Here is a 19,036-nt window from a genome sequence, read left to right as displayed (position 1 = left end):
CTGTACTTATTTCTTCATGAGTTAAAACATACACTTTGGATAGGACTGACTAGAAGGTTCTGACTATATTGTTTCCTCTCCTCCACTTTCTCAGGTTGATCATTGAGTTAGGTGAGTAAGCACACCACCTGCTGCTGCTAAGTCACTTCAGTTGTGTCCGACTCTGTGCGACCCCAGAGACGGCAGTCCACCAGGCTCCCCCGTCGCTGGGATTCTCCAGGCAAGAACACTGGAGTGGGTAAGCACACCGCCTACATGTATGAAAACTTCATCGAGTCTGAAACATGAGCCTTAATATTCAGTTCTACATTCCTTGAACCCTGCCTACCTGCCTCATTTCCCTCTTCCTTCTCCCCATTTTATATACTGTTTCTTGGCAGATTTCTCTTCCTGAATACAATCCCAATCATAGTACTACTTAAAACAGTCACTAAACTCCACGGTTGAATATTTAAGACTCTATCTATATCATTCCCTTGCTTCCCTGGTGGCTCAGAGGTTAAAACGTCTGCCTGCAATGTGGGAGACCTGGGTTTGATCCCTGGGTCGGGAAGATCCCCTGGAGAAGGAAATGGCAACCCACTCCAGTATTCTTGCCTGGAGAAGCCCATGGACGGAGGAGCCTGGTGGGCTACAGTCCACAGTGTCGCAAAGAGTCGGACACGACTGAGCAACTTCACTTTCACTTCTTTCACTTTCTATATCATTATGCATATTTAAAAATGCCTTTCCTTACTTATTTCTCACTAGTCTGTACACATGTTCTGTCATTTAAGCAAACTAAACTGTTCCACTATTCTCCAAATATTCTTTCCTTGCCACCTAAAACCATCCTCATACTTTATCAAAACAAGTCTTCTAGGCCCATCTCAAATATCACCTCCTTTATAAAGGTCTTTTCTACCTAGATGTAATCTCTCACCAATCCACTAAAGAACTTTGTACTTCTCCTATGGTACTTAATTTATTATGACTTGCATTACTATTGTCTATGCAATCATCCTATACACCAAACTAGATTTTTCTTTTATTTGAATTGCACGTCCGCTGATTGATGAAAACACATTAACAGTAACAGATGACAGTGATAAACTGACACCACCCCTGTCAAGTGCCAGGCAGTAACTTTATGATGTGAGTAGGGGAAATGCCACCATTGAGAAAGCAGCTCCAAAAAAACAAAGGGTCAACCTGTAATGATCGTATCTTATAATTCTTGTTACCCTCACTGAACTATCTGGTTTCAATCCACACTTTCCTTTCTGAATTACAGGTGGCAATACTTCCCCCATAAACGAACTGGGGGGAAAAAAAGGAATCAATATTACGGGATTCATCTATACTCTGCCTTAAAAAACCAACTACATAAAACAGGATTAGTAAAATAAGGAGGTTTAATTTTTCTTCACAAGCTCAATAAATACTAATTAATGGTGATGATCAGAGTTCTAATGAACATTGCCCTGATCAATCCTATCTGAAGCTTTGTGCATATTTCTGGGCACCACAGTTTAAGAGAGATGCCAGCAATCTGGAATACCTACTGAAGACAAGTACAAGGATAGAGAAGGATTTAAAGACTTATGACATATAAGCACAAAGGACAAAAGATGCCTAGCCTACAAAAGAACAGAATCTCTGGCTGTTTGAATATAACTGCTTCTGCTATAAAGTGAAAAACTGCATTCCTTTAAAAAAAACTGCATTCTGATAAATCACACATTAAAAATAAGAGGCTTATGAGAAAACTATGGCAAGTCTAGACTTTACCTTACAGTTGCCTGTACAACTCTGTAACTATAGCATTAACAAAAACCAAAGTATATCCAGTGAAACTACTAATATACCTAAAATGACATGCTATAGTTGTAATAAACAAAGAACTATTATACTAAGTATAGGACTTTTAAAAAGCTGAAGATAACTTAATGAAAGGGGTGACAAGGAAAGCCTGAAACAGCTGAGTTACAGGAAAGCGTAGAGGGACATCATCATTAGAAGTTACAGCGGAGAAGCAGGTTTTGGACAAAATGTAATGATGCCAGAGAGAAAGAGCTCTGGCTTATTGTCTTATGTTTGTTTCTTTTCCACAAAGATGGGAAGAAGCTATGCAGTAAATACTTAAAAACAGAATGTACAGCAAAACTGAGCCAAGTGGAAGGAATGAAGTGAATGGACATTGTGTGCCACAAGAACCCTTCACAGCTTGCTAAATTTATCTGCACTAGTGAACTTTCATTCAGCTGTTATTTGGTGGTCAACCTATTAACTATAAACCATGGCAATTTTTGCCTTATACTGATATACTTCCACTATTTATCAATCATGTATGAACTAATTCATGATACTAAAGCATTGTATGTAATAGAATACACTCTACTTGAAGAACTAACAAGATATAAGGGGACAAGGCAACAAAGCTAGTCAACTAATAGTGATCTGAGACACAGCTCCACTATAAAATTATAATTTAGAGGAAAAAACAAAAGCATACCATAAAAAAATAAGAGCAAAAGAAAACAGTAAAATAAAACAAAACCAAAAGGAGAAATTTCACAGAAGCTGCCTGTGACTATTCTTCATTTTCTGTAGGGAAAAATACTATGTTCAGATTACCATAAATTATATACAAAAATTTGGGGCAAGTGAAAATTTGGGTTTGGCAAGTGAAAATTTGGGTTTTGTATTCTAGATGGTGGGAAAATAAGGACAGAAGAAAAAAGAAGCAGTAACTATAACTCTATCTTAATCTCAATGAAGTGCTTACTTTCTTCCTAGAACACAATAAGTTCAATACTTTGAAATATAAATTAATGACTAAATAAAATCAAAACCATTTCTATTCTGCACTTACTCCAAGCTCAGAAGTGTATTAAGTACTACCATCTTCATCATCTCACTGATATTCCCAACAACCCAATATGGTATGCAATAGCCTGACCACATTTTAACAGTTAGGGGAACTAAGACTTGGAAGAGAACTTAGTAAATTATATGCTGCTAACAGACTGTTTAAATATAAGAGAGAAGGTGCAATAAAGGAAGGAAGAAAATAAGGAAGGAAAGGAAGAGAGGAAAAAGAAAAGAGGGAGGGAGACTACAACCAAGCTCAAGGTACTAGTTAAATAAAAACAAACAGACCACAGTATTAAAAAACAACTTGAACTCTGTGAACCAAATCTTTTTTTTCTCATCTTTCTACGATGATACTGTGAAACAATATTTCTCCCACTTTTCATCCTACAATTTAGGAAAGGGGACTGGCAAACAACTGCCCACAGTCTAAAGCCAATCTAATGTCTGGTTTCTTGTAAATAAAGTTTTATTGGGACCCAGACATAATCATTCATTTAGCTACTGTCATAGCTGCTTTCATGCTGTGACAACAGAGTTAAGTAGTGGTGATGGAGACCACATGGCCTGCAAGCCTAAAATTTTACTATCGTGCCCTCTAGTGCAGACATCTAGAGCCCCTGATCTAGAGTATGCTTTTCTCTAAGCCCGGATTCTCTACAGAAGGGAGGTGGGACAAGGACAATGAACTAAAAGCAGTCATTTGTCTCCTACTTAATGAAGGAATAAAGGGAAATATCCTGCAGGCTATTTCTAGACCATCTCACTACTTTCCACATGATTAAGTCTCAAATGCAAATTTGGCTCAATTTTAGCAATGATAAATCAGAATTATTACTGGAATAAACAGCACCCTACTTTTATGGCACTTTCTTCCAGGTACACATTCCTGCTTTTATAAAGGTATGCCTACTCCTATTTGATTAGACAGAAACTATTCCTTTCAGATAAGATGAGGGTTTCCTGGGAATTTTTTATGGTCTTTCAAGCACCAGACAACTGTTTTAAGACCAGATTTCACAGGAGTGAATTAAAGCAGTCTCTATTTATAAAAGCTGCTTATTAAGTGTGACTTTATTAGATCCAAAAAATTTCATAAACTAAAAAGTTTCAAACTTTGAAGCATCATCTAATGAATGGTTCAGAGAAAAAAATTTTATAAGGATAAAATTTATTTTCACTAAATAAAAATTCATTGAATTTATATTCATTTACCAGGGTCAGTGGGTTTTTTAATATTTGGTATCTTATGCTTTCTGAGAAACAACTACAATCAATATATTACATATCACCCTAACAAGCTTGCTATATTTTTAAAAAGAAACTATTTGGAGGAAGTTATCAGTTTCCTTCCTAGCAAATATGTAAAATTAAATGGACTTTCAAAAAATTCTGCATAATAAAGGACAAAGCAAGTATTCATCCAAAGGAAAAAAAAATCCAGGGAGATTAATCAGCCTAATCCTTTTTCTGGCTGCACAGAATGCAAAACCCTCCCCTCTTCCGAAGGGAAGGTAAGAAGAGTGAGGAATTTTAAAACTGCAAATTTACTAACATTCAGTCTTCCGATGACAAGTCACAAAATGTGACTATCATACACAAACTTTTTAAATGATCATGCTATTATCTCTTTCCCCCTACTATATAAAAGAATGATAGCATCCCACTCTTACCACCTTTATTCAACACAGTACTGGAAGTCCTAGTCATAGCAATCAGCTAAGAAAAAGAAATAAAAGGAATCCAAATTGGGAAGAAGTAAAATTGTCACTGTTTGCAGATGACATGATAATATACGTAGAAAATCCCAAAGATTCCAGAAAAAGACTACTAGAGCTCATCAATGAATTCACTAAAGATGCAGAACACAAAATTCATGTACAGAAATCCATTGCATATCTACACACTAACAAAGAACTACCAGAAAAAGAAATCAAGAAAACAATTGCATTTATAATCACATCCATAAAAATAAGATAACTCGGTATAAACTTACCTAAGGAAGTAAAACACCTTTATTCAGAAAACTATAAGTCACTGATGAAAGACACTGAAGACGACACAACAGATGGAAAGATATAAAATGTTCATACACTGGAAGAATTAATATCATTAATTCTCGATCATACAACACAAGGCAACCTACAGATTCACTACAACCCCCATCAAAATATCAATGGCATTTTCCCACAGAACTAGAACAAAGAATTCTAAAATTTGTATGAAAACACAAAAGACCCCAAGTAGCCAAAAGAATCTTGAGAAAGAGGGACAAAGCTGGAGGGATCACATGCCCTGACTTCAGACTATACTACAAATCTACAGTAATCAAAATAGTATGGTACTGACATAAAAACAGACATATAGATCAATGGAACAGAACAAAGTCCAGAAATAAACCCACATACTTATGGTCAATTAATCTATGACAAAGGAGGCAAGAATATACAATGAAGAAAAGACAGTCTCTTTAATAAACTGTGCTTGGAAAATTGGACTCCTACTGCTGCTGCTAAGTCGCTTCAGTCGTGTCTGACTCTGTGAGACCCCATGGACTGCAGACTACCAGGCTTCTCCGTCCATGGGATTCTCCAGGCAGGAACACTGGAGTGGGTTGCCATTTCCTTCTCCAATGCATGAAAGTGGAAAGTGAAAGTGAAGTCACTCAGTCATGTCTGACTCTTAGCGACCCCATGGACTGCAGCCTAGCAGGCTCCTCCATCCATGGGATTTTCCAGGCAAGAGTACTGGAGTGGGGTGCCATTGCCTTCTCCCGGAAAATTGGACGCTACTTGTAAAAGAATGAAACATGAACATTTTCTCACATCATATACAAAAATAAACTCAAAATGAAGTAAAGACCTAAATGTAAGCTCTGAAATCATGAAACTCCTACAAGAAAACATAAGCAGAACACTCTTTGACATAAATCACAGCAATACTTTTTGGATCTGTCTCCTAAGGCAAAGAAAACAAAAGGAAAAATAAATCAACAGGACCTAATTCAACTTAAAGCTTATGTACAGCAAAGGAAACCATCGGCAAAATGAAAAGGCAATCAACTACACGGGAGAAAATATTTTCAAATGATATAACCAATAAGGGGTTAATATCCAAAATATACAAACAGCTCATATAACCCAATATAAAAAAAACCCATATAAATAGCTCATACAACTCAATAAAAAAATCAAATAAAAAAGACCTAAATAGAAGGGGCAGAAGATCTAAATAGACATTTCTCCAAAGAACACAAACAGATGGCCAACAGGTACATGACAAGATGCTCAACACTGCTAACTATTAGAGAAATATAAGTCAAAACTAAAATAATATATAACCTCACATCAATCAGAATGGCCATCGTCAAAAAGTCTACAAATAATAAATGCTGGAGAGGGTATGGCGAAAAATGAACCTGCCTATACTGATATTTTTTGTCCTGTTGTTTTACTCTCTTTGCAGGAACTAAAAGATCCAGAAAGATATTAGTGTTGCAAGGTAGGTCTTTTACTTAGAGTAGAAAAAGTACTTCATTGTACTTTGGGAGAGGAAAAAAAAACCACTTTCCAATTTTGCCAAATAGGTTCTACCTTTTTCCTATCTGACTGGCAAGGAAAGTAAGGGCATAACAATCTGAAGATAGAATTCTTAGAACAGAAAATACAGAAATTTGATTTTGAAGAGGGAAAAAAATTACATAGATTATGATCCAAGAAGTGGGTTTTTTTTTTCATTTGACCTTCAAGAACATGAGCAGAGGCAACACAAAGTTCAAATAAACAGGATAACCATTCAAACTGATAAGGCCCAACAGATCAAAGCAAAGACACTGTAACTATACACTAAGGATTAAAGTGACTATGTGAATAATAATCCTCTCATATACTATTAAATTTTGTTTTAAATGAGCAGAAATAGAGTTTTAACTGGACATATGGAAGTCAGTGAGTCTGTTACGTAAGAGTCTCCAAGGAGACTTTGTTATTCTAATAGAGCACAGTAACTGTTGAAACCAAATTAATTATGCTTGGTAATTACAGGTCTAATATGTATATTTTCCACAACAGAAGTATTGAGAAACTAATATAAATTGCTAACTTTCATTCTCACTTGGATTTCACAACTCTTGGATACAGAGTGGGAAAACAGTCAACTAGAAATAAAAAATGAAAATTTAATGAGGCACAAAAATCCCATGTTTTACTTAGGGGGGAAAAAACTAATAAATCCCATGGGTAGAATGCTAAAAAAAAAAAAAAGCCCTAATTTTTCCTATGGTCTACAGTTTATATTCTATCAGACTATACTTTAATTCCAATCACTATCAGGAATAATCTCATGTTATTTATGACTACAATAATACACAGGAATACTTGCACGAGGATTTTGTCTTCTCTCTAGACTGTAAATATGATTAACTCTCTGAATAACATCAAATTTGGAAGGCAGAAATTTTTCTTACATTACAGCAAAGCTATTATCACCACAGGCTAAAAGTGGCTGAGGCGATACCCAAAACCACATCCATGATAAACTTAGGCCCCTGTCTCAAGAGTTCCTGTTCAGAACTTGCCATTTCACTGGTCCATTTAGTTTCTTTCACCTGACTTCCCTGGTGGCTCAGTGGTAAAGAATCCACCTGCCAATGCAGGAGACCCAAGTTCGATGCGTGGGTTGGGAAGATCCCCTGGAGAAAGAAATGGCAACCCACCCCAGTATTCTTGCCTGGAGAATCCCATGGACAGAGTACTCCGGTGGGTTACAGTGCATGGGGTCACAGAGAGTCAGATACGACTGAGCTACTAAACAACAACAATCACAGCCTCGTGTGGATTTGGGTTCCACCTCTCCTCTACAAAGCATTTTGCAGACCCCTTCCCAAAGCAGCGGCTCCCAAGCCATCCCCTGCCCTCGCTGTATTTTAAAGTACCATATACACTGACCTAATTCAGTTATAGATCTCTCTAGGGCAGTCCAACTTTGAAGATGCCTGAGATCAAGTGTTAACATAAATAAAGAGAATGAAATGCCCTGTAATACAAAATAGTTAATATGCAATCCTACTTAAAGACAAAATGAATATTAAGGTAATTTTTAAGAGTCTTTCATCCCCAAAAGATCATTAACTAAAGGCAGTCTTTTTCCCAAGGCTTAATTTGTTTATACTAATTTTATCTTATAAGGAAAGTCCATTTTGAAATTACTTTTTAGGGCTACGATTTTAGCTGTTAGGTAACTAACTCACTAGATCTTCATGCAATAAAACTTTTAAGAGAATTCATCATCTAAACAAAATGTTGGCAAACTATACAGATATTCAAAGTTAAATAATGACTTAAAAAGCTCAACTGCATTCTCAGAGCGATAATCATACATTTTTACCTTGAGCAGGTACGTGGGAATATTGCTGAAATCCACTGGCAACTTCAAAAGGAAACGAGCTGAAAATTCACCAGTCTGCAAGAAATAAAAAAGGTTTAATAATAAGATTAAAATAAAAAATAGATTATGAAGTGACAATTACAGCCAAGGCCACAAGTTCAACCTATTTGAACTGTAGGCATCTTCAATTTGGGTTTCCTAACATCAAGCAAGAAAAGAAAGTTGGAAAAGCAGGGGAGGATCAAAAAGCATTATTAAATTATTAGTTACTAAAAAATACAATTAGAATTTTTAATCTGCATTTTAAATGTGCACTAGAATTATAATGCAGTAGTACTACCTTTCTGTTTTTTAACAGTATCAAAAGAATACATGAATGTGTGATTTTTTTAAAATCCAAACAATAGGCACAGACCTGCCCATTCGATTCACCTGATTTTACTAAAGCATTCACACCATTTCACTTATAACCCATGGGCTACTGACATAAATCACCATCCTTTATACTACATCTGGAAGTAAGAACAAAAGTCAAACTTCTATCCACGTATATAAAGGAGTATATCAGCAGGTACCCCAAATAAGACTCTAAACTCCTGATGATCTGTTAATACCATCATCATCAACTAAAATTTTTCAGCAGTTCTATGAACTAGTCTCTATAGGAAAGATGTACAGAGGTTTTGTGATTTAAAACATTTAACCAAGTTAAATAATAACTTCTATTTTTTTTCTAAAACAGAAAACTCATGTAAAAGTTTCCCTCTCAATTTAAAATGGGAAATCATCATAATTTATTGTATTTTTTATGATGGGAAAGACTAAGGAATGACATTAAAAAAAAAAGAGAGAAACAACTCTGTCATGGTCTAGAAGGAGGGGTTTTTCCACCTGTGCTATGCAGACACCTCAGAGTTCAAAGAAACTTCTGCAAAGGCAACAAAGAGGGGTGCTGAGGTAGGAGGGTCTAGGTCTTTCAGCCTCTCTGACAGCAAGCCTGCAGTGCAGCTTGGGATTTCCTTATGATACCATAGGTTTTCTTACGATGTGCTGTTTGAACAAAGAACTCTCGGGATGAGCTAGAACTACTCTAAAGAGTGGTCTCTGCCTTTTTCACATTATGACCTCTAAAGAGCTCCCTGAATCTCTACCTCTTCCCTCCTGACAAAACAAGCACTTCAAACTCCCTAACACATCTTTAAATGTAGCAAGCATTTATAAACATTTTTTATGGATGGGTGGATGAACACACTTAAGGATGTATGCACACCTCTTACATAAGATTTCACAAGAGTCACCACTCCTTTCTACAAACACCCAAGTGACTGGCTTCAAGGTCCTGGCCCTAACTGTGACCTAAAACCTTGAAAATGCAAACAGAAATATAAACCTTGAGCTCAAAAGATAAAAATGATAGCTACCATCCACATAGTTGTGTGTTGTTTGTTTTACTGCATGCAACATTTTTTCACTAACATCAACCTCTGGCTAAGGACAGAGTACTTCTTCAACCCCACAAGCCTAATCCCATGACAGAAAAGGCAGAAAACAGAGAACCAAATGGCCAGAATCAATGCTGAGGTCCCAGAAGTCATCATGCCACCAGGAATGCCAATGGTGAGAAATGATGCTACTCCTTAGGGCTCAGCAGCTGTGCTCTTCCTTTGATATTTATTCCTCTTTTCAGTAAATACTAATTTGATTCTTCTGGTCTCTCAAGCCAGAAACCTCAGAATCATCTTTGACACAGTATGGAACCCCAGTCGCACAGGCTACTAACAACCGAACACTTAAGAGAACAGTTGAGAGCCACTTAAGGATCTATAAACACTTCGTCATGATGGACAGGAGGAGAAGGTTTGTGAAAGAGCCTGATAAAATTCTTATCTTCTGTTATAGTCCCAGATTATTAGAAAGTGTGGTTTTAGTCGTGAGTCTGAGTGAACTCTGGGAGTTGGTGATGGACAGGGAGGCCTGGCGTGCTGCGATTCATGGGGTCACAAAGAGTCGGACATGACTGAGCGACTGAACTGAACTGAACTGAAGCTGCTAGAGGACTAACATACCCCGTGAAGTGTAAGTACAGGAGGTCATACTTTGAAAGGGGTATGTATGGGAGAAACAGAATTATACAGGAACTTATAAGAGGGGAATATGGGACTTTTCTGTAGGCTCAGAGGGTAAAGAGTCTGCCAGCAATGCAGGAGACCTGGGTTCCATCCCTGCTGGGTCGGGAAGATCCCCAGGAGAAGGAAATGGCAACCCATTCCAGTATTCTTGCCTGCAGAATTCCATGGATGGAGGAGCCTAGCAGGCTACAGTCCATGGGGTCGCAGAATTGGACATGACGGAGCAACTAACACATAAGAGGGTAATCCAGCCCAGTGAGATTTTGGAAAGAACAGAAAAGTCTCCCGTGAGTGATGCATACAAGGCTATAGAGGGAGGAAGACTCATCAAAGAATACAGGTTCCCAGCAATGTCCCCCTTTTCCATCTTCTGTAAACTCTATTTTTTCCTCTTTATCCACTCACTCCCATCAGCGTGCAAACATCATTTGAAAGGTCTTTCTTGACTTCATACCCTCTTCAGGTCCCATCTCATTTCTCTGTTCTACTATACAAAATTATCTTCTCTAGAGATTAGTCTATATTTGATGTCTACATTTTCTCTTTTATTTTTCTCTCCAAAAGCCTCTTAAGTCAGCCCTGCCACCACATCCCTCTCCCAAAACAGCTCACGAAGGTCACCAGTGACCACACCATTGCCAACTCTAATGTCCTTTCTCAGTCTTTATCTTCTTGCTGTTCTATCAGCAGCATTCCAGCATAGCTCATCACTCTTTTCCTGGAAACTTCTCTACCTGATTTCCAAGAGCCAGTCTCTCTGAGCTTTTTATTTCACTGGCCCTCGCTCTGGTCTCCCTAACCTCTTAATACTGTTGTGTACCAGCACTTCTTCCCAAGACCTCTTTTCTTTACACTCCCCAGGTGACCAGGTTACTTCATCCAGGTTCCTGATGTTATGCCGGGATGACTCTCAAATATTTTATCTCCATCTCAGATATTTTTCTACTTCAAGTTTCATTTATCCAGCTATGACAACAAAAACCCAAATCTTGATTTTGTACTTTCCCTTTGATATTCATTCCTCGTTTCAGAGAATGGCGATTTCATTCTATCAAGCCAAAAAACTTCAGCATCACTCTTGACTCTTATGTTTCTCTTGCGTCCACATTCCAAGTGGCAGCAAATCCTGCTGACTCTACTGTCAGTTTATATCCTCAGTCCAGCCACATTCCACCACCTCCACAGCCATCTGACCTGAGCCATTGTTATCTCCAGCCCAGATGACTGCAACCACACCTAAACGCTTCAGCCATCGCTCACGTGCAACTGATTCCCATCACCACAGGAAGACAGATCGTTCAATGTTCGTCAGATTACGTTTCTCCTTGGCTCAAAAGTCTCAGATGGTAGTGATTTAGCTTCTTCATAGAGGCATCTGACAAGGTAACAACTGATCAAAGATGTGAAAGAGGTGAGGAAGTAAACCATATGAAACATGGCGGAAATATCTCAGGTAAAGAGAACAAGCGTAAAAAGGCTTGATGCAGGAGTCCACCTGGATGTTCAAGAAACAGCAACAAGGTCAGTGTCTCTGGCACAAATAAGCACTAACACTGATCTCAGGTCTCCTAGAAACTTTCCCAGTGTGCACCACTGCTAAACCCCTGTAGGCTGTGCAAGACTCACTCATAAAAAGAGTGAACATTAAATGCCTACTAGATAAACTCCCTACCAATCAATAAATAGCCATTTCTACCTACTAGCCTAAAAATGTCAACCTGTAGGTTAAAATGTTAACAAACTCCGATCTTTTAGTTTATTAAACTCAATGGCTCTTACAGTATTTTTGAAAACAACAACAAAAGAAGTGAAATGTGCAATTTAAAAAATTAAAAACTCTTCTATATATAAGGTAATCGGAAGATATTCACATATTTAGCCCTTGGACTCATTTGAACTGCCAGTTATTTTAGTCCATGGGCTGCATTTTAGCTCTTTTGCCCTATTTTAGCTTGCACAATGTATTTTTATTCTACTGGCTATTTTTGCCCAACATTCTTTTTAAAATGCTCAGACGATCCCTATTTTATCCCTTCTCAAAATGTTGATCCTAGAACTAATATAAATTTATGTTTGGTGGCAAAAGACTGATTTATACAGCTAAATTCACAATAAAAGAAATGTTGATCTCAGGATTAATATTATTTATCAGAAAAGGGCTGATTTACATAACTAAATTAATAATAAAAAAAACCTTAAGAGTGTGTAAAGAATTTGAACTTTTTGGAAACCATAAAAAGTGCTTTATGATCTCTAACTTTCAAGCCTACTATACATTCTTTATTTTGCCTTTGAGAGAACAAAGAAAATTTTGCACTTGTTTCTAATAGCGTCAGAAACGTTGGAGACTAAGGTTCTAGAATTCAGTTTTCAGTTGCCACGGATTTTCCTTGCAACCTGTAAGTGAACCCTTTTTTGGGAAACTGAGTAAACAGTGATTGAAAACATATCTTATGTAAAATTTGAGCCCCAAACATTACATGAGGAGCATAACACAAGTGAAAACTCCTCAAGTTCGACCTCAGACAGTGACTCTTCCTGTGTTTTTATATTTGAAGTTCCAAGAGTTATATTCAAGCAATTTACAGCCACTCTGTTGCAACATCAAAGACTGCTTCCATAGCAATCTTTCCTGTAAGCCGAAAAGGAGACATTTACTTGTAGCCAAGTCAACAGAATCATCTGATTTCCTTTTTGTCAATCCTTGGTCAAATCTTCTCTTCGATAGACGCAGAAGATGATCTGACCTACGACCGTTAAAATGTCAGCCGTTCTGCCAACTGCTTTATGGCAATCTCCCCAGCATTAGCAATAAAAATGCACATCCTCCCTTTCCTTCAAGTTATAGTACATTGGCAAGTAACTTAAACTAACAACGCTGAGTTTTGGCAGTTTATTAGGTCTAAGCTTTTCTTCTGGTAACAGCAGCTGCGTCATAGTTCTCTTTTCCTTTCAGAAGTGGCAGGTAGACATCTTGTGCAGAATAGATTCCAAAACAAGGTTGCTCTGCAAAGTGAAATTGTATTTCCTTTCTTAGAGACAGTCTGCTGTCAACAAACAAGCTGTTATCTGAAATTGACTGTCTTAATGCTTAGGTGGCTAAAAGCTAAGAAATACTCAAGAGTGACTAACTTCAGCTGTGTGACAGCTTGGTAGATGAATCTTCAAATGGACTCAGAACCAACAGCCTAAATCTAGAGACTGTTCCTTGTTAAATGCATAATTATCTACCACAGGTGAGAAGGAAAGCCAAAGTTAGTCTAATTAGAACATCTCACACTTCACAAAAATGTTTTCTAAGATATATCATTTAGTTATTCCCAAAGCCCAGTTCAGTAGGAATAATTCATTTACATCGACTTTAGAAATGAGAAAACTGAGGCTTAGAACAGTCAAGAAACCTGCCTGAAGTCATTGAGAGTGTAAGAGAGAGTCAAAACTCAACCTCAAGATTCAAAAGTCATTCACCTATTCATTACTGTGGATTAAGAGCCTCACATGTGCCAGGCCTTATATGAGGCACTACAAATACAGTGAGTAAAAGAAACATGATTCCTGCCCTCCTGGAGCTTATATTCTAGTGAGTGAGTCAGTCATTAATCCAAAATAAAATAATACTCCCATAATTTAAAATCCCCAAAAAATAATATCCATAAAAGGGCAGAGAGCTCTGAGAGCATATTCAGGAAGACCTGGCCTGAAGCCCCTGTCCAGGCTTTGGGGCTCATTACTTGAGGGAACTTTAAAAAGCTGAGTCAAAAGACCGTGTGGAAAAATAAACAATCAATACCAGCCAGGAACTGATAAACGTCTTCTATTCTGAATAAAAGACTAAATACCAGCCAGGAAAACTGTGAAGAAGAAAAGCAATGAAAGGAAAAGCAATGAAAGGAGGCTAGCTATACCAAACAGCAAAGCATCATATAAAAACAAAGTAATTATAGCAGGATAGTCTGCTGTTACATCAGCAGACATACTAATGGGACAGGAAACCAGTCCAGAAGATTTAGTGCCTAGCTGATAATGTGGGACAACTGGGTAGTCATCTAGAAATAAATAAGACTTAGACCCATATTTCACATCATATATAAGGAAAAACTCCAAGTGGACTAAGGATTTCAGTGTAAAAACTGAAACCATATAGAAGAAAACACTGACAACTGTCTTTATACAAGCTGGCAGCAGGGAATGACTTTATAATTCAAAAGCCACAAAAGAAAAGATAGACAAACTGGACTACCTGATCATAAAAATTGCTTGGATGACAAAAACCACCATCAACAAAGTTAAAAGACAACTGGCAAACTGAGGAAAGTATATTTGCAACTCCATCACAAACAACAATGCTCTTAATGAAGAGATTAAAAACCCAAGAGAACAAAAAGAAAGGATAAACAGAAAAGAAATACAAGAGACTCTTAAGCATATGAAAATATGCTTAACCTCATTCATATCAAAAGAAATACAAATTAAAACTAAATTGAGTATCATTTTTCACCAAACAGACTGGGAGAAATCTATCAGCACTTTAAAGATAGCACTGCACTGTCTTCTGATCTCCACTGTTTTTGATGAAAAGTTAGTGGTGACACAAATAACTTTCACCTATATGTAAAGTGTTCTTTTCTGTGGTGGTTTAAGATTTTCTCTTTATGTCTGATTTTCAGTATTTTGACTATGACGTGCCTTGTTTTTTCCCTGCATTTGTCTTGTTTGGGGTGTGCTGAGATTCTTAAATCTGTAAATGCATGTCTTCCATTCTATTTGAAAATATCTGGGCATTACTTAATCAAATTATTTGCCTGCTTTCTTTCACACATATTAGATGTTTAGATTTTATCCCATAAGCTCTGCTTTCCCTTCTAAGTATCAACCTCCCATCTAATATCTGCCTGCTTTTGATCACTCTCCAGTGCCTTAAGGCACATGGCTTTGTATCTGTGGATGAGTTAGTCTAACAGGAGCTCCCTGGCCATTATGCAAAGTGGAACATGACAGAAATCTGCAAATATGCTTAATTTACAACTGGCAATGCTGTGGAGAAACAACCACTCTCATATGTTGCTGCTGGGTTAATAAATTGGTATAAACATTCTGAGGGCATTCTGGTGATAAAATTATAAACACATATAATCTTTAATCCAGCAATTCCATTTCTAGTTATTTATCTTATAGACATACTGGAACACAGGCAAAGTCAGATGTACAAGATTATTTACCACAGTGTTATTTGTAACAGTGAAAGATTTAAAACAACTTTAATGCCCAACAATAAATTCATATTAAATAAATTACAGTTCAATTATTCAGTGTAGTAATATACAATCATTTTTTTAAAGGAATGCTTATATGGAAAAAAGATCTGAGCTATATAAAGTCAGAAGTAAGCTGCAAAACAGGGTATGTAATATATGTTACTATTTGCATAAAAAGGTGGAATATCTATGTATATAGGGGCTTCCCAGGTGGCACTAGTGGTAAACAGCCCATCTGCCAATGCAGGAGACAGGAGAGATGCAAGTTTGATCCTTGGATCAGGAAGATCCCCAGGAGGAAGGCAAAGAAACCCATGCCAGTATTCCTTCCTGGAGAACCCCATGGACAGAGGAGCCTGGCAGGCTAGTCCATAGGGTCGCACAAAGTCAGACATGACTGAAGCAACTGTGCATGCACACATGCATATATGTATGTATATATGTGTATGTGTGTATTTGTATTTGCTTATATGTGCATAAAGAAACCCTGAAAAACTACACTAGATAAAAGCTACACCAGCGCTTTTTGGGGTAGGAAAAAGAAAGGAAGGAGGTTTGATTTGGGTGGACACAAGACAATGATGGGAGGGAGACCTTTTACTATATACATTTTGATTTCTGAACACTAGAATATATTACCCACTCAAAAACATTTTAGAGATTTGAAAAATAAAACTAGAAGTATATATAATGAGATGCTTATAATCATATACTCATTCATGTATTCAACAAGCATTTATTGAGCACCCACCATGCCAAGTTCCAGGCTGGATAATAGAGATGTTAAGATCAACAAAATACAGTCTCTGTATTCACAGAGCTTAAAGTCTATCTTGACAGACAGACAAAATATTACAAAGGGATGCTTGGAGGGAGATATTTACAAGATGCATTGGAGGTAACTAAGTTAGGACTCTTAGTTTCAGGTGAGAGAATTCTAATTCAAACTAAACTGAGCAAATAAAAGATACTTTATTTTAAAGATATGCAGTATCTCAGGGAATCTAATATTTTAAAAGCAGTCCAACCTCAGTTCAAAGAACTCTAATGCCCCCAGGACTTTCTGTCTCTTATCTCTGCTCTCTCTGTGCTTCATCTTACTCTCTATTTACCACTTTCTGATTCTTTTGACTAGATAATTTGAGGGGAAAAAAGGTCCTAGATATACATGTTACAGACCAGCTACTCCTAACAAGACCAATCTTACTCTCACAACTAACTCCAAACTCCTAGGCAAGAACTCTGCTTGGCTCAGGTGTCTCCTGATCTAATCAACACTATTTCCACAGTTTTTACAATGAAAAAGTTACTGTTACCACAAATTCATTAAAAAGAATTGAAAACCAGGCAACTCTTTGGGAGAGGTAGGGTACAGTTATACATACATTTCCCCAAAGCCCTAAAAAAAAGTCTGAGGACCTGTCTTACAGAACACTTCAAATACGAGATTCTTGATCTTCTTCCTTTTATATGTAGAGAGAAGCTTTTTAAAACTGGACTCAGTCAGTTCTTTGAAGATACTCATACGTTCTCCTCACGCTGAGGAAACTGTGCAAGGGGTGCCCCCAACAGCTAAGTACTACCAAGAATGTGGCAAGGCACCCAAGACTTCAGAACCAACAAGTGGCATCACAAATACAAGTGAGGTGACACAATTCCAGTCCTTCCTCACACGTTGCTCTGCGAGGTGCGGGCAAAGGATTTCCTCTGTGCTTCATATGTTTCTGTAAAACCAGGTTTTTTCTACTTGATGGGCCCTGCTGCTAAAGGAAAATTGGAATTTTCTACTGATCAGTCAGTTCAGTTCAGTTGCTCAGTCATGTCTGACTCTTTGCGACCCCATGAATCGCAGCACACCAGGCCTCCAAAAATAATAATAATAAAGGTCCTTTTAAAGATTAGTAAGATTGAAAAACCTACCATATTTAAACATCTTGAGATATAAAGAAATTTAGGCCCAAACATACACACCCATACATGCACACAACCACTTTTAGTAAATAAAGTAAAAACCTGACAAATAAACGGTTGTGACAAGATCCTAAGTACTCTTAGTGACATACAGGTCAAAATCCAATATAGCAAATTCCATTACACAAACAATAAAAATTTTAGAGCCCCTGTCATTGGTTCTATTATTTTAAATACTGTTCAACTCCCAATAGTTCCATGCGGTTAAAAACAAAAACAAACAAACCTGGACAGTTATAAGAAGTGACTCTAATAGATTTCACTACCATGATACACATTTTTCCAAAGGCGCAAACACAAGTTTATCCCTGCCACAGGTGAAATGCCATCAGACTTTAACTCCCAAGTGGCATAAATTAAACAGAGATGATGAGAAGCCCCTTGTATCCCCTGCTCCATGTGGCAGAATGGTGTCACCAGAATATCTACTCCATCATCATGGCCAGCAGTGAAAGGGTCACCCTTTTCCAGACCCTCCAGCTATTCTGATCCTTCTAGGCAATTTGACATTATTTAACACGCTAGTAAAGTAATGCTCAAAATTCTCGAAGCCAGGCTTCAGCAATACGTGAACCGTGAACTTCCAGATGTTCAAGCTGGTTTTAGAAAAGGCAGAGGAACCAGAGATCAAACTGCCAACATCCACTGGATCATCGAACAAGCAAGAAAGTTCCAGAAAAATATCTATTTTTGCTTTATTGACTATGCCAAAGCCTTTGACTGTGTGGATCACAATAAACTGTGGAAAATTCTTCAAGAGATGGGACTACCAGACCACCTGACCTGCCTCTTGAGAAACCTATATGCAGGACAGGAAGCAACAGTTAGAACTGGACCTAGAACAACAGACTGGTTCCAAATAGGAAAAGGAGTGCGTCAAGGCTGTACATTGTCACCCTGCTTATTTAACTTCTATGCAGAATACATCATGAGAAACGCTGGACTGGAAGAAACACAAGCTGGAATCAAGATTGCCGGGAGAAATATCAATAACCTCAGATATGTAGATGATACCACCCTTATGGTAGAAAGTGAAGAGGAACTCAAAAGCCTCTTGATGAAGGTGAAAGAGGAGAGTGAAAAAGTTGGCTTAAAACTCAACATTCAGAAACGAAGATCATGGCATCTGGTCCCATCACTTCATGGGAAATAGATGGGGAAACGGTGGAAACAGTGTCAGACTTTATTTTTCTGGGCTCCAAAATCACTGGAAGTGGTGACTGCAGCCATGAAATTAAAAGACGCTTACTCCTGGGAAGGAAAGTTATGACCAACCTAAATAGCATATTCAAAAGCAGAGACATTACTTTGCCAACAAAGGTTTGTCTAGTCAAGGCTATGGTTTTTCCAGTGGTCATGTATGGATGTGAGAGTTGGACTGTGAAGAAAGCTGAGCACCGAAGAATGATGCTTTTGAACTGTGGTGTTGGAGAAGACTCTTGA

At 37.6% G+C, this 19,036-nt stretch overlaps 1 protein-coding gene across 4 annotated transcripts in view; it reads right to left on the bottom strand.

Moving 5' to 3' along the window:
- BRE (brain and reproductive organ-expressed (TNFRSF1A modulator)) overlaps positions 1-19,036 on the bottom strand; it is a 474,306-nt gene that overhangs the window by 276,149 nt on the left and 179,121 nt on the right. For all 4 annotated transcript variants that reach the window (XM_010840665.1, XM_010840664.1, XM_010840666.1 and 1 more), the window contains one exon: positions 8,239-8,313. In XM_010840665.1, coding sequence (XP_010838967.1) covers positions 8,239-8,313 — 75 coding nt within the window. The remainder of the gene's footprint in view (positions 1-8,238; positions 8,314-19,036) is intronic.

The sequence above is a fragment of the Bison bison genome, unplaced genomic scaffold, assembly GCF_000754665.1.
Source record: "Bison bison bison isolate TAMUID 2011002044 unplaced genomic scaffold, Bison_UMD1.0 scf7180017864145, whole genome shotgun sequence".
NCBI lineage: Eukaryota > Metazoa > Chordata > Mammalia > Artiodactyla > Bovidae > Bison > Bison bison.
Note: the sequence above shows the minus strand (reverse complement) of the source record. Positions and strands in the feature narration are given on the sequence as shown.